Source organism: Nicotiana sylvestris, chromosome 3 (genome assembly GCF_000393655.2).
Source record: "Nicotiana sylvestris chromosome 3, ASM39365v2, whole genome shotgun sequence".
Taxonomy (NCBI): domain Eukaryota; kingdom Viridiplantae; phylum Streptophyta; class Magnoliopsida; order Solanales; family Solanaceae; genus Nicotiana; species Nicotiana sylvestris.
Window position 1 is genome coordinate 5,698,888 of NC_091059.1, and position 16,488 is coordinate 5,715,375.

At 34.9% G+C, this 16,488-nt stretch overlaps 2 protein-coding genes across 6 annotated transcripts; one reads left to right on the forward strand and one right to left on the reverse strand.

Annotated features, from left to right (window-relative positions):
- Nucleotides 1-754: 754 nt before the first annotated feature.
- Nucleotides 755-2,978, reverse strand: LOC104215074 (uncharacterized). 5 transcript variants are annotated; one of them, XR_011405756.1, is made up of 3 exons: nucleotides 2,728-2,978; nucleotides 1,208-1,966; nucleotides 755-1,077 (listed from the first exon to the last, which is right to left on the reverse strand). XR_011405756.1 is itself a non-coding variant. In XM_009764823.2 (3 exons), exons 1-3 carry the CDS (start codon nucleotides 2,896-2,898, stop codon nucleotides 1,012-1,014), a joined length of 429 nt encoding a protein of 142 aa, XP_009763125.1. In that variant the 5' UTR covers nucleotides 2,899-2,978; the 3' UTR covers nucleotides 755-1,011. The 5 variants fall into 5 exon arrangements, 1 of the variants encoding a protein (XP_009763125.1); XR_011405755.1 differs by having other exon boundaries at nucleotides 1,208-1,328; nucleotides 1,766-2,978; XR_708076.2 differs by having other exon boundaries at nucleotides 1,208-1,399; nucleotides 1,766-2,978.
- Nucleotides 2,979-13,048: 10,070 nt separating this feature from the next.
- On the forward strand, nucleotides 13,049-14,773 carry LOC104215076 (transcription termination factor MTERF6, chloroplastic/mitochondrial-like). The gene is made up of 2 exons (XM_070168698.1): nucleotides 13,049-14,142; nucleotides 14,533-14,773. The coding sequence occupies exons 1-2, from the start codon at nucleotides 13,049-13,051 to the stop codon at nucleotides 14,771-14,773; spliced, it is 1,335 nt and encodes a 444-aa protein (XP_070024799.1).
- The last annotated feature ends 1,715 nt before the right edge of the window (nucleotides 14,774-16,488 follow it).

Sequence of the window (16,488 nt, forward strand, 5' to 3'; positions counted from 1 at the left end):
TCTACATCAGAAAACAGCAAACTAGGGTTGGTACAAACAAGGGTTTTGATGTGGGAAATGTCCAGACCAATTTGTTGGAAGAAATTGATGACTAATAGAGGCTTGTTGTTTTCAGGTTTCAAGAATGTTACCTTGGCGCTAGTAGAAATAACTTTTTCTGTGGAGAACCCAAGTGAATTCGCTACTATATCCACCAACAAATTGTTGTGGAAAAATAGTCCTATTTTCTCAATTACAGACGTTATAAGTTTGCCGGTCCTAATACCTTTTTGAACTTGAACATACTGGAATAGCACCAGTTTCATGGATGTGCCTCAGAAAAGAATCTTATTTTACTACAAGTAGCAATAAGAATGAGAACTATTCTGCATATTATTATGATCATATATAAACACAACTTGCATGGAAGAACACTATAATGGGTGGATGTTTTCTGCTCTCTCCAACAGAACTATGTGGAATCGACAGGAGTAGTCTTTTGCGATGTCACAACTTTAGTAAAGATAATGTGCTTTTTGGCAAACGCATAACTAAAGAACACATTAGGATGTTTCTTATTGATCTTAGCAACAAAATCATCATTAAATAATAGAGTGTGAAGATAATCAACATTTTGTTTGATAGAACACCCTACCCTAGTTCTGAAGCAACATCCATTGTTTGTGATAATTTTGACAAGGTCATCCGATCCACATAACCCAACTTCTTTAAGAGTTTCAATTTTGGGCTTAAGGTATTTATCTATGTAATGAACTCAACAAAATGATGCCTTGATTAAACTTTCAAATAAACTGATTACAATAGAAAGATATAGGATATAGTCATAAACTAAGGAAAGAGAAACAGAAAGAAAGGGGATGAGGAAAACAGAGCCACAGAGAAAAGTCCAGGGAGAGAGAAGAGGAGAGGGGAATTTCAAAATAACAATTTGCATAACCGTATGCTTGCACGAAGTTGTAATTATAGTAACTATATTCCTTCTTGTCCAGTAATTCCTTGACACATGTGCCTCTAATCTGGGTCCCACACGCTCCTAGGCCCAAGTACTTCATTTTGGCTTACCCAAGTCATAACAATCTACATCACAAAGCAGCAATGCGGGCACTGAATAAACAACTTTTTTGATATGGGTCTTGTCTAAACCAACTTGTTCCAAGAAATTGAGCACTAAATTAGGGTTATAATTTCTGGGTCTCAAGCAACTTACCTTGGCACTTGTAGAAAGGGCTTCTTGTGGGGAGAAGCCAAGTGAGTTCACCAGCGTTTCTACCAAGAAATTGGTGTCGGAAGTTGCAGCAACAGCAGCTTTTGAGTAAAAGACATGAAATCTGAAGCGATAAACGTGAAGGAGTTGCTTAACGCCATTGTTGAGAAATGCAGACATCCCAACAACCAAAGTCTAGAGTTGATAAATACAGAATCCTCTATTAGCTATGATTTGATTTGGATAAGATTTGCATTAGGATCTTTTTAATTCTCATGTCTTCCATTTCAATTTACGGAAAATGGCCAAAATTGCTCAAGCGCTAAATATTCTTCAAATGCTTCCACCATTTGGCTTATTTCTGCCCCTATGACTTAGCGTCAAACTTCATTTATTTTATTTAAATTCCACGCTGGTCTAATCCAATTAAATAAAAAAACAACCGTGGAGAACGTAATGATTTGGCCTCTTTGATAGCAATGAGATATAAGCCAACAATAACTTTGAGCTCAAAGAAAAACAGACTAGAAACAACATATCAGTAAATTTGGTAAAACTCACAAAATGCTCTATCGGCTTCTACTTTTGATGTATATATCATACACCTCGGGCATCTCATCCTTGAAAGGCAGCACATATCTTTCTAAGAACTTCGACTCGGAACATATCACAGCAGTATAAAGGTTCAGACTACACTTTGTCGGCTCCTTTTGGCTGAGTAGCTTCAAAACATTATGTCTAGGTAGAACCCTTTTCTCCAAGCTACATGTCAAAAACGTGGGATGAGAAGCCAGGTAATGAGACTCATATCCAATTTCTTTCATTAAAAAATTTAACGCATTTCTGATCTTAGCTTCGGATTTTGTCAAACAGAGAGGACATGTTTGGACCAATGTAAAAATATCCGAGTCAGACCACCAGAAGCTCCTGAAGATTTCTAATCTCTTTTTCACCGTCGATTCGTCAAGCCATGCAAGTGCATAAACCCCATGTATGAACATGTTGCATTCGCGAGAAAGAAAGAAAGTCTTTTCTACTCGATCAACTATGTCTTTGAGGCGCTCAGCCTTTTGAGTCAAAATTCTAGGATTCCAAAGCATAAGCTTCTCTATATCGACACTTGAAAACCCAAGATTTTGAAGCAATGACATATTGGGTGGCATTACTTCATGAAATGCATAACTAAAGAACACATTAGGATGTTTCTTAATGATCTTAGCAACAAAATCATCATTAAATAATAGGGTGTGAAGATAATCAACATTTTGTCTGATAGCACACCCTACCCTAGTGCTGAAATAACATCCACTGTTTGTGATGATTTTGGCAAGGTCATCCGACCCACATAACCCAACTTCTTTAAGAGCTTCAATTTTGGGCTTAAGGTATTTATCTACATCGCAAAGCAGTAATGTGGGGACTGAAGAAACAGCTTTTTTGATATGGGTCTTGTCTAAACCGATTTGTTCCAAGAAATTGAGCACAGAATTAGGGTTGTAATTTCTGGGTCTCAAGCGACTTACCTTGGCACTTGTAGAAAGGGCTTCTTGTGGGGAGAAGCCAAGTGAGTTCACCAGCGTTTCTACTAAGAAGTTGGTGCGGGAAGTTGCAGTGGATGTTGAGTAGAAGTTTTGAAATCTGAAGCTATAAATATGAAGGAGATGCTTAACGCCATTGTTGAGAAATCCACACATTAATAACCAAAGTTTAAACCCTAAATCCTCTAATTGCTTTGAAAATGACCTGCTATTTGTGATCGTGGGATGAAAGAACAGCGTTTTCCTTTTTCTTTTGATTGTTAGTTAAATTTGACTTCTATCATATAATTAAATTCGTTATTATCTATACTATGTTAAAAGCACACAAAAACCCTTAACAAAATGTTATTCCCTTTTTTTACCTTCTAAAAATATAGCTAACAATGGATAAATTGTAATTGTAATATAATTATTTTCCTAATATCTAGGACTTTAAATTAACTAAATTTAATATATAATATACTTCCTTATTTGAACTATGTAAAAGCTCCTAATATTTAGAAATCTAAAATTAAATAATATTTTACTTAAAAATTCCTTATTTAAATTGTTTAACTATTTTCCTTAAATGTGACTTTTCTACGTTTCTAAGTTGTTCATATTTTCTTAAATTAGATTTTTCCATAGCCTGAGATTTAAATATGAAGATATCATCAATTCTGTAAAATTTAGTTCAGGTAACAAGCTCAAAGACAAAATCAAGTTAGAGCCCTTTTGTAAAGGAGACGATAATAGTTTATTAAACATAATTAATAAAATATTATATTTAAATAGCTCAGTATAATTTTTAGGCAAGAAAAATAATTAATTGTTATACTATTATTTAGGTTTTATCTTATAGTGATCTTTGAATTCAAGTAGAGTAGTTTTCACTTAAAATTTTAATAATTAGTGATTTACTATATCTCTTCATATTTGAATTGATTATAGCATTCTTGTGAGACAGGAATGAAGAAGGTATGGATTGATCTAAATCTGGGTTAAATGTATGTGTTATTTGGATTTATATTTATATTTTTATTTTAGAATTTTTTTTATTAGTGTTTGCATTATATGTCTCTGAATTCTGTGTGGCACAATTTTTTCCTTTATTGATCTATCTAATACATTCACTATTAATCATTTTTAAGAACTCACACCTTTTTAGTTTTATTTTATTTAATAATACTTTTTTAAAACGCATTGCAAAATATTGTTTACCTTTTTAAATTCAAATATAATATTTATGTAATTAAAAAAATTGATTTATCAAGATAGAGTACACGCGCAACACGAATATCGTAAGACTAGTATAAAGAAAAGTGCTTTAAGTAAGTCTCGTCATTATTTTATTTTTTTACTTATCTTACCGGTTCTTATTATTAAATAATTTTATTTTATTCTTTATCCAGCCTTCTTATATAAATAATTATATCTTGTACTTTACTTTTTTGTAATATTACAAGTTTATTCTTCATATTATTGATATATAACATCGTAAAATAAGGACAAATAATATAATTTATCAAAATAATACAATACAATACAATATGATATGAAGCAATACATAACAACCATTTAAACAAGCTGGTAGAGAGATTTAAACAAAAATACATCTCAACACATTATATTGTTTTTAATTTTAATTTTATAGTCGCATAACCTATTACTCTTTTGCAACAATATTTGTATACTTGATATACAACGCTATACATTTATTATAATATTATATACAAAAATTAAATTTTATCTCCAACAACTTGACTCACGAAAAATATCATCAAATATAATTTAAAAATAACCTAATACCATAAAATTCCTCATAAATTTTATTAAATATTTTAAAGAAAGTGGTCAAAATGTTAGGATAGCCAACAAAAGGAGCATAACCTCCACTAATAATGTAAAATCCCTCATTAACAAATTGTTTGGATGGTTGTTTCTTAGTGTATCGTATTGTATTGTTATCTCAAAACAATATTTGTTTTGATGGTTTCATTAAATTTTGGTGTATTGTATTGTTAAATTTATTGTTCTGAAACAATCAAAAGTGTTTTTTTTTTTAAACAACCGATTTGGTGTGGTGGGTTTCCTATTTTTTTTCAATTATGCCCTAACTTATTACTCCACAATTCTATTTTACTCCTTTATCTTTTTTTCTATTTTAACCCCATATCTCCAACCTATAACCTACTTTTTTTTCTAGAACTTTTGTCGCCAACGTTAGAGGTGTTTTGCCGCCTTCTGTTTTATTTTTTCTCCTAATTTGCTTTTATCTCAATTTTAATTAGCTGCTGTTGGCCCAAGTGAAGGTTAGTTTTGTGGATTGACAAAAGAAGCTCAGGCATGAATCAGGTCCATCCCGCAGGTCCATCCCTCAGGTGCACAAAAACGGGCAGATTCGAGCATGTGGGATGCACGTGAAAGAGATAAGCTTAACTTGGTGTATTTAATATCTCCTTATCGAAAAGGTTGCATAATTGATAAGGAGAAGGACTCCTTAATCAAAGAAAACACTATCCAAGATAGGGAAGGAGTTAGAAGTTGAAATCAATTAGAACTCTTCCACCAAGGAAGACTTGCATCAAAACTCTAGTTATTTCTTCATCTACTAACTCTATAAATTGCAGGATGTTCTCGCATCACATGTGTTGCACAAAAACGCAAAAGTTAAACGTGAATTGAGAGCAAAATAATAAGGCTTTTCACAAGCAGTTCGTGTGTGATTCAAGTGTGCAAACCTGAAGCTACATGAACCAGATTGAAGAACCAGCTCCATAAAGCGTTTTACGTGTCTTTCTTTATTTCTAGTTCAATTGTAGTAGGTGTTTTCATATTGTACCTTTCAGTTTTATGTAGAAGCAATTGTAATAGGTACTTTAAGTATTCAAGTTAGAGTTAACTTGAAGTTGTCGCAACAGTTAAAGGCTGGTTGCTACAACGGGATTAAAAGTAATCCTTAGGTTTACAAAGAGTTTTGTAAATGCTGTTTTTGGCTCAATAATTTAGTGAAGTGTTGGGGAAAATCCTACTGAGTAGTAGGTCGTGGTTTTTTCAACTTTTGAGCCGAGTATTTTCCTTGTAAAAATCTCTGTGTTCTTTATTTTCTGTATTAATTATTCCGCAACAGTAGTAGTTGGAATACATAAAAGAATCATGTCCTTCTATAATCAAGTTAAGCAAAAATTGTGTACCATACAAATCACCCCCACCCCTCTTGTATAGTATTGAAGTATAAAACATCAATTGGTATCAGAACAGGTTATCCTTGAAGAGACTAACACCCTAGGAATAGATCAAGATGAGTGCACCACTTGGAAACTGGGAAGGGCGATCCACTGATAGGCCTCCACTCGTTAATGGTCAGTACTACTCTTGGTGAAAAACAGGATGAGAGATCACGTCATCGGAAAAGACTATCAGCTATGGGACATTGTCACTGATGGTCCCCTAGCTACCATGAAGAAGAATGTTGAAGGAGTAGATGTGCCAAAAACAAGAGCTGACTGCAATGTTGAGGACTTGAGGAAATGGGAAAAGAATGTTAAGGCCAAGAAATGGCTTGTGTGTGGACTTGGTCCAGACGAGTACAGTAGAATTCAAAGTTATGTCACTGCTAAGGAAATTTGGGACACTTTGCAAGTGGCTCATGAAGGAACATCTCAAGTGAAGAGGTCCCGAGGAACACTGTTGTATTCTCAATATGAGAATTTCACCATGAAAGAAGGGAAAATCATCCAAGAGATGTATACAAGGTTCACCACACTAACAAATAAACTTAAATTTCTTGGAAGGGTTATTCTTGAAGAAGACAAAGTTTAGAAGATTTTGACAAGGGTTCTGCCAGTCTCTTGGGAAAGCAAAATCATTGCTATTCAGGAATCAAAGAACATTGTCACTCTTAAGTTGGACGAGCTAATTGGAAATCTCACAGCCTATGAACTTAGAAGGCAAATCATGAAGATGGATGCACCTAAAAAGGAAAGGAGCCTGGCATTCAGAATCACTAAAGGTGCTGATCTAGAGGAGGATGAAATGACCATGATCACAAAGGACTTCAAGAAGTACCTGATGAGAGGAAAGGGTTCTTCAAGAAGTGGAAGCTACAGTAAACCAAGGGTTCCTGAAAAAAAACAAAGAGGGGAGTTATAAGTGTGGGAAGACTGATCACCACATCAAATGGGAAATTGAATGGAAGAAGGAAAGAGTTGAACGAAGGAACAGATTCAACCCAAGAAGAACAAAGGATCAACAAAGGCTATAGTTGTTTCCTGGGGAGAAAGCTCAGATGAGGTCTCAGAGGGTGAAGATGCAAATGAACAAGCACATATGGCAATTGGAGAATCCGATGAGGAATCTGAGATAAGTATAATTTATCTCAAAGACAAGATAAATTTTTGTCTTAAGAAAGGCTATCTAAGTTACTCCTGGATTTCATTGATGAATCTGAGGACCTAAACAATGAAAAGGAACAGATGTCTAAGGAGTGTGTGATTTTGAAAGCTAAGTGCAAAAAACTGGAACTTAGGGCTAATGAAAGTGAAAGTAAAAATGTTGAGTTAAAGAACCAGGTTCATGAACTTGACACCACTGTCCTAGAGCTTAGATCTGAAAATCTAAAATTAAAATTAGGAACTTGTAAAAAGAAAGTTAATCACACATAACTCACTTTAGAAGAAAATGTAGAAAAAATAAAAGATGAGTTGTACAAAAGAGATTAGCAGATAAGAGTCCTTAAGGAGGATCTAAACAAGGTTAAGCACGAGCTAGACAGAACCTGTAAATGGAATAGGTCCTCAGATGCACTTTCATGGCTACATGAACACCATAGTAGCAATAAGAGAGGACTTGGCTACGGGACCCCTGCACCTAAGTGGGATCCCAAAAGCAAGTACCTCATACTTCCTGAGAACATAATTTGCACACATTGTGGTAAAACTGGTCACTATAAAAGTGAATATATTGCAAAAGAAAAGGCTAGTCAAAAGAATAAAGAATTTGTTCAAGAGAAAAATAGGCTGCCTGGATGGGCTAAAAAGAATTTAATTCACTCTTTTGCCTATTGAAAGGGACCCAAATTAGTTTGGATTCCTAAGACTAACCCCTAATTTTCTTTTGCGGGTCCAAGTGAAAGGAATCAACCAAATATAGTACATGGATAGTGGTTGTTCAAAGCATATGACAGGAAGCAAGAACCAGTTCCTTTCACTTGAGAACCTCAAAGGATGTAATGTCTCCTTTGGAAATGGGAAGAAAGGTGAGATCATTGGGGTTGGAAAGGTAGGTAAGACTGATTCTCACTCTAATGAGAATGTCTACTTGATAGATGGCCTAAAGTACAGTCTAATCAATGTATCATAATTATGTGATAGAGGTAACTTAGTAGCATTCACCTCTATCAAATGTTTTGTGATTAATCTTACCACCGACAAGATTGTTTTGCAGGGAAAAAAGAGTAAACAATATATACATTGTAGATTTGTCCACACTTTCAGAAAATGAACTCACTTACTTAAGTGTGTTGGACATGATCCCCTCCTTTGGCACAAGAGAGTTGGATATGCAAGCCTGAATCAACTTAACAAATTAGTCTCCAAGGACCTGGTGATAGGGCTGCCTAACATCAAGTTCAAGGAAGACAAAGTTTGTGAGGCTTGTGCAAGGGGGAAGCATGTAAGATGCTCTTTTAAATGCAAGAAAGTGGTAAGCACCACCAGAACGATGGAACTGGTCTATATGGATCTCTGTGGTCCAATGAGAATATTAAGCAGAGGTGGTAAAAGATATGTGATGGTGTTTGTTGATGATTACTCTAGGTTTACTTGGACATTGGTTTTAACATCTAAAGATGAATCATTTAACATGTTTACTTCTTTTGTTAAAAAAAACTCAGAAACAAATAGGTAATCAACTTGCATCAATTAGGTCTGATCATGGAACTGAATTTGAAAATGCTAAGTTTGTCGAATTTTTGCATGCTATATCATAAATAGTTGCATGACTAGACCTCTTGTTAAGAAGATTCCTTATGATTCACTTAAAGGGAGAATGCCAAATATATCATATCTTAGGGTATTTAGATGCAAGTACTTTGTTCGCAATGATGAAAAAGATTCTCTAAGAAAGTTTGATCCCAGAAGTGATGAGGGGGTATTTTTGGGATATTTTTCACATAGTAAAGCTTATAAGATCTATAACAAAAGAACTATGTGTGTAGAAGAAAGTGTACATGTGATTTTTGATGAAACTAGCATTATTTCTGAGAGTACATGAAGATGAAGCAATTGGGACGGTAAGAAATTTAAATGAAATCACAGCCCAGGCTGAAGATGCATCACAGGAAGGAACAGGTGATGGAACATGTCCTTCCACCCAGGGCAACATGACAGGGTGAACTGACTAGAGAGGAACTGATCCTCAAACCTCGAGGGAACCTGTCCATAAACCTATTCCTCAGTATCAAAACCTGGAAGGAACATCCAAAAAAATTGACACTCCTATTGCAACATCCATGAAATTGGATATAAATGAACCTGGTTCATCTGTTGATCAGAAGTTGTATAGGGGAATGATTGGTTCTCTTTTGTATCTTACTGCTAGCAGACCTGATATTGTTTTCAGTATAGGTCTTTGTGCTCGATTTTAGGCAAATCCAAAGAAGTCTCACTTGACTGCTGTCAAGAGAATATTGAGATACTTGAAAGGCACCATTGAACTTTGCCTTTAGTATCCAAAAGGTAGTAATTTTAACCTAGTGGAATATGCTGATGCTGATTATACAAGAATCCTTGTGGATAGGAAGAGCACCTCAGGTATGGTCATACTTCCTTGGTTCATGTCTTGTGTCATGGGCTACCAAAAAGCAAAATTCAGTAGCCTTATCTACTGCTGAAGCGGAGTATGTTGTTGCTGCTTCATGTTGTGCTCAATTGTTGTGGATCAAACATCAATTATTGAACTTTGGAATTGATGTTGGCTGCATCCCTATTTTTTGTGATAACACTAGTGCTATTAATATAACAAAGAAATTCGTTCATCATAAGAGAATTAAGCACGTAGATGTTAGACACCAATTTTTGAGGAACAACTTTGAGAAAGGCTTGATCACTGTGGAGTTTTGTGCTACTAACAAGTAAATTGTTGACATCTTTACAAAAGCCTTAAGTAGAGATCACTTTGAGAGGAACAAGTTGGAATTAGGGATGGTTAAGATCACCTAAAAGGATCAGTTCAAGGTTAAATTAAAAAAAATGAAAAGAATTGAATTTTTTTTTTGGTTAGAAAGTCTATAAATTATGCATAATTAGATTAAATCTTGCTCAGTCTCATACTTTCCACAGTATACTCTTGTGCCATGTGTTAAAATGACTCATTAATCTCTAATGATATTTTCTCTATTTTGGCAAATTTAGACTTACACAAGAGAATTATCAGTGAAGAACTTGGTTCATCAAGATAACACGGTATGTTTTCTACACTCTGCATAATTTGAAATAACTATATTTGGATCATGATCAGAGTCCTACCAAATACCAAAGTTCTTTTGAACTTATCTGTTACAAGCGAACCAGTTATGTTCAATACCCCTGACCGTATTAAACTATCTAGATTCTTTTTTGTCTGCTACTCAGGGGGAAGAAAGTGGTTCTTCTGAAATTGAACAGGTATCTTCTTATTCTAAAGTTTCTCCTGAGACAATTTTTTAAGTAGCTTCAAATTTGGAGAATAGACTTGTACTGATAGGATCTATAGCAGGTGTTGAGATTACAGAATCTGGAGAAGTTGGTGGTAAAAATGAAAAAAGAGAGCAAGGGTGCTAGAGTACTGTGAGGGAAAATGGGACAAGAGTGGTTGATTCTTCACCCACTCCTGTAAGTTTAACCAAAGATGCAGGTTCAATGGTTATTTTGGGAGATGAACCCGGTTTATCCGTAGAGGAAACCCTCGCAGACCTGCTGAAGAAAGTGACTGAAAGCTATAATCCAGCTTCTCGATAGAGTTATCAATGGCACCAAAACTCATTCCATTTCCTATGGCTTCATTCTCACAACTGTGCTTGCACATTTCAATGTACCTATGAAAAAAGTAGAAGGTTAGTATAAGCATGAATTATTTTTGGGTTAATACTCTGTTTACTTGCGATTATGAAGTCAATGCCACTCCTAAAAAAACTGATTCATCCAAAGGTACCAGTGAATAGCAATGTCAGAGCATTGGTGCAAGAAAATGGGGCTAATGATGCTGAGATTGAAAGACTGAAGAAGAGGTTGGTTGAGGTGGAGACAGAGATGCTCTCAGAACTGAGCTGGCAAGAGAAAAAGAGAAGAATGATGACATTCTTCAAGATATGCTGAAACTCCTCCAAGTCAAAAAACGAAGCACCTAGTTCTTCCCAGCCTTAAGCCTCCTAGCCTAGTGTAGATTAACCAGTGATCCAGTTCGAGACGTCTTATTTCTACTGCTCATGTTTTCAGTGTTTTTATTTCTTCTTATGCTTTGTGGTAGAATCTTATCAATCATTAATGAAATTCACTATCTTTTGCTCTAATTGTTGTTTATATTTCTTTGATGGTTAAAATTATTAGCTTGATCTATGATGATTAATCCATGTTTGCATTTGAAGTAGCCCCAGTGGCCATGAGTAAGTTTTAAAATCTGGTTATCTCACATTTTCTATGCAACTTTTCGATGATGCCAAAAGGAGAAAAAAGGTTGTGCTTTACACTTTGAACATTGATGTTTATAACCTAATGTACCTGGTCCTTGATGATAAGTGATAAAAAGGAAAAATATTTCTAACATTGTGTTGATGTTGAGCTAAGTTGAAATAGGGCCTAAGCTTATGAAAAGCATAGAGTTTGTCCTCATCAGAAATGGAAAATTTGTTGGCCCAAGTGAAGGTTAGTTTTGAAGATTGACAAAGGAAGCTCAGGCATGAACCAGGTCCATCCCTCAGGTGCACAAAAATAGACAGATTCGAGCATGTGGGATGCACGTGAAAGAGATAAGCTTAACCTGGTGTATTTAATATCTCTTGATCTAAAAGGTTGCATAATTGATAAGGAGAAGGACTCCTTAATCAAAGAAAACACTATCCAAGATAAGGAAGGAGTTAGAAGTTGAAATCAACTAGAACTCTTCCACCAAGGAAGAGTTGCATCAGAATTTCTAGTTATTTCTTTGTCTACTAACTCTATAAATTACAGGATGTTCTCACTTTACATGTGTTGCACAAAAACGCAGAAGTTAAACGTGAATTGAGAGCAAAATAACAATGTATTTTGCAAGCAGTTCGTGTGTGATTCAAGTGTGCAAACCTGAAGTTACATGAACCAGATTGAAGAACCAGCTCCATAAAGAGTTTTACGTGTCTTTCTTTATTTCTAGTTCAATTGTAGTAGGTGTTTTCATATTGTACCTTTCAGTTTTATCTAGAAGCAATTGTAAAAGGTACTTTGAGTATTCAAGTTAGAGTTAACTAGAAGTTGTCGCAACAGTTAGAGGTTGGTTGCTACAACGGGATTAGAGGTAATCCTTAGGTTTACAAAGAGTTTTGTAAATGCTGTTTTAGCTCAGTGATTTAGTGAAGTGTTGGGGATAATCCTACTGAGTAATAGGTCGTGGTTTTTTCACCTATTGAGCCGGGTATTTTCCTTGTAAAAATCTCTGTGTTCTTTATTTTCTGTATTAGTTATTCCGCAACAGTAGTAGTTGGAACACATAAAAGAACCAGGTACTTCTATAATCAAGTTAAGCGAATTAGGTACTACACAAACCATCCCCCTCCTCTTGTGTGGTATTGAAGTATAAAACATTAGTTGTGTTCCTTTATTTTGCCTTCTTCTATCTTGCTTCTTTGTTCTGCTTTCTTACTTATGTTTTATTTTTTAAGATTATTTTTATACATAATTTTTGATAAGTTTAATATTTAAACAATTAAGGATATTTTAGTAAACTTATCAGTTACAGTATAATACGATACAGTCAAACCAAATAATAAATATTATTTGACAATAACAATCAATACAATCTATCCAAATATTATATTCATAAAATAATACAATACAATACGATACAATATAATATAATACAGTACATTATAAAACGACGGGAACAATGATCCAAAAGAGTGTAAAGTAAAAATCTCTACCAAGAATGAAAATTCCTCATTGATACAGGCAAATAAGTAGGAGGGCGAAATAATATATTTTCTTAAACAGTACATTTGCCTCGTTTCCCTGACAAATCTCAACTTTCAATTTCCCCAATTCTTACAAATCCCCAAATTTTACAGCACAAAATCAAAACTGAGGAGTTACTATCAACAATGTGCTTTACTCTGATATTTCGACTTAGTAACAATGGCGCGAAAAGGCATCTCTTTTCCATAAATTGCACCAAATTTCAGCTCTTTTACTACTCCACAGCTCCAGCAAATGTTACAAACAGCAGCAATTTATTGGTTGATTTGCTAGTTAACTCAGTTGGATTCTCCAAAGAAAAAGCTATTTCTACTAGCACTAAGGTAACTTGCTTGAAACCCGGAAACAATAAGCCTAATTTAGTCCTTAATTTTTTCGAACAAATTGGTTTACACAAAACCCAGATTAAAACCCTTGTTTCTGCATACCCCGGATTGCTATTTTCTGATGTTGATAATACCCTTAAACCTAAAATTAAGGTTCTTCAAGAAGTTGGCTTATCTGGGTCGAATTTAACTAGAGTAATTACAAGAAGTGGTGCTTTGTTTCATACAAGTCTTGATACTTTTATTAGAAATCTTGATTATCTTCGAGAATTATTAGGTAGTGATGTTGATTCCGTAGCTATGGTTATAAAAAGAGCACCTTGGTTATTTTCTCGGAATCTCCCTAAAGCAATGCCACCCAATATATTGTTGTTAGAGAGAGTAGGATTTTCAAGTATGGATATTAACAAGTTTTTTCTTCGTCGTCCGTTGGCCATGGTTCAAAAGACTGAGTGGCTTGAGAGCGTAGTGCGTCGAGTAGAAAAGGATTTTGGCATTCCTAGAGGGTCCCCTATGTTTAAACATGGAATTGAAGCTATTGTAAATTTTGGTGAGTCTACACTAAAGATGAAACTAGAGATTTTCAGGAGTTTTGGATGGTTGGATTCTGATATTCTCACAATGGTGCAAAAGCTTCCTTACTGTTTGACCGCATCTGAGGCTAAGCTTAGAAAAGGATTGGAGTTTTTCATGAATGAACTTGGATATAAGTCTAGTTATATCGCCAGTCACCCTACGCTTTTGAAGCTCAGTTTGGAGAAAAGGGTCTTGCCAAGGAATGAAATCTTCAAACTTCTCAAGGAGAAGCTACTTTTAAGGAGGAGGCTATGTCTTTACACTGTCGTGTCATATCCGGAATCAAAGTTTATAGAGAACTGTGTGTTGCCGTTCAGGTATGAGTTGCCTGAGTTGTATGAGTTATATATGAAGAGTAAGGGCTAAGAGGAAATTCTTTTTGGTTGAGATACTGGCACTAGACCATTGTTTGTTTCTGAGGTTTATCCACTTTTCCGATGACATTGTTTTTTCATCTTTAAGCTCCTTAAAGAATATTGCTGCTATTATATTCCTTTGTTGATGAGCCATTTATCAGCAAGCTTCCTTAGATTATTTTACTGCATTTCCGACGAGAGGATAAGCAACAACATTATTATATTATAGAAAGGCTCTTTCAAATAATGTTAAAACACTCTGCTGCAACACCTTTTTCAAAGCAATGCTAATCAATTTAAGTAACTCCCTAAAGACATACCGTTATAACTGATTGGTAAGAAATCGTACAGTTGGAGTAAAGATGCTAAACCCGTTCCTGACTTTGTCATCAGATGCTATGTAGTTCACTCTTGTAAAGACATAATGCTGTTTCCTTTAGTCAAGATTGAGGTGTATCTTAGCCCTTTTCCAACTTCTTATGGTTTCATTGGTTTTAGTGCTATAATTAGCATAAAACCTTGTAAGATTGACATCTACTGCGATTTTTGTTCTGACCCTTTCTATTTGCATTTTCTTGAATCTTGCGATTGATATTATGTAGATGTATTCTTCTTATGTTATTTGCTTCATGGTCTTTTTTCTAAGAGATGGAGATAGTACGTGCACAAACGTAATACTGCTCAAAACAGGTAGATTGATCAAGTAGCCTTACACTTCCTTCTTTGTTTTATAGTAAGGTTCCAGAATCCTTTTAATCAAGATTTAGCTCTAGTTTGTTTGACTTTTTTTTTTAGTAAGCCTGTTTGGTGGCTTTCTTTCTCTTGGGGATGTGGGTTGTAAAGTTCTTTCAGAAACATAGTTCAGAGTCAGCACATTCAAACCATTAGGGGTCGCTTGGTACATGGAATAAGAATAATAATCCTGGGATAAAGTTAGGATTAACTTTATCTCATGTTTGGTTTGGGGTATTAGCTAATCCCGGGATTACTTTTACACTAAAATAGTGGGATTAGTTATCTCATATAGAAGGTGGGATAACTAATTCCAGGATATCCCACCATTGTACCAAACGGCCCCATAGAGTAATATGGCTGAGCCATCAGCTATACGATAGCCAATTGTTTGTTGACCCTCCGTGCCACAAAAGCATCTCTAGTTCAATACTTCAGAGGATGGTCACTCTTCATTAATTAATGCCCTTGCTCTGATGTATTGTATAATAAAAACTTTCTTTAACCCATTCGTTTTAATTGAAATGTTAAAGGAAATTCCTATCAAATGATACGCAAAAAGCCAAGATGCTCCTAGAAAATCTGGTGCAATTGTTTGATTTCTAGAGATTCTTCATTTCTTATGCATGTAAGGTGAAATTCAAACTCAAACGATAGTAGTTTCAATTATGAGGGGACAGCTGCTCAGGCTGCTGAATTCCCTGGTGTTTCTTCTGTCATTAGACGATGCTTAGATGTGGCAAATTTAGAGTCTAAGATGCGGGTTCCCAGGAACCCAATAGCTTTTGCCTAGGCCTTATATATATATATATATATATGTTAAAAATTCATTAAATATTTAACCATGAACCTAGTTATTAGCTTGAAATCCTTGTAGAAATTCATAAACTTCAAATCAGAGATTCGTTTCTGAATTGTTTAATAGCTATTTGTATTGACCATGACAGACCTCCTTTTATGTTCTCACTTGTGCAACCCTGTCTTGTGATTTTTTCATTTTGTAAATGCATAGCGGGTTCTAGAAACAGCCTCTCTACGTTCAATATAGGGTAAGGTCTGCGTACTATCTACCCTTTGCATAGGGTTAAGGTTTGCGTACTATCTACCCTCCCAAGACTTCACTTTTTTATCAGGCAGGTTTTCTTTTGGTGCTTAAGTACGAACGTTCAATGATGTTATATTGTTCCTTTAATATGGTACTCGTATGTCTTGTTTCTTTTTTCTTGATTGGAACCAAAAAAAACAACAACAAAAGGGTGGAATATTTTTGTTGTTTTGGGAAATTCCAACTCTTTGGAAAAGTAAAGTCCTAGGAGTAATATTTTGGAAAAAAAAAAGTATGCTGGTGTTGGGAAGGAAGAAAAATAGGATGGAGAAAAAACAGAGTGCTGGGGTTGGGTGTATTATTCCTTGCCTTCTTACACAAGGAATAATATAAATGATAAAGATTTTCATGGCTAAAATATGCATGGTGATTTCTTTTCAAATGTAGGGTAGGTTTTTTATTTTATGAATATAAACCGAAAAAATACCGAACCGTACCGAATAAATTTATAATGTGAACAATATATTTAT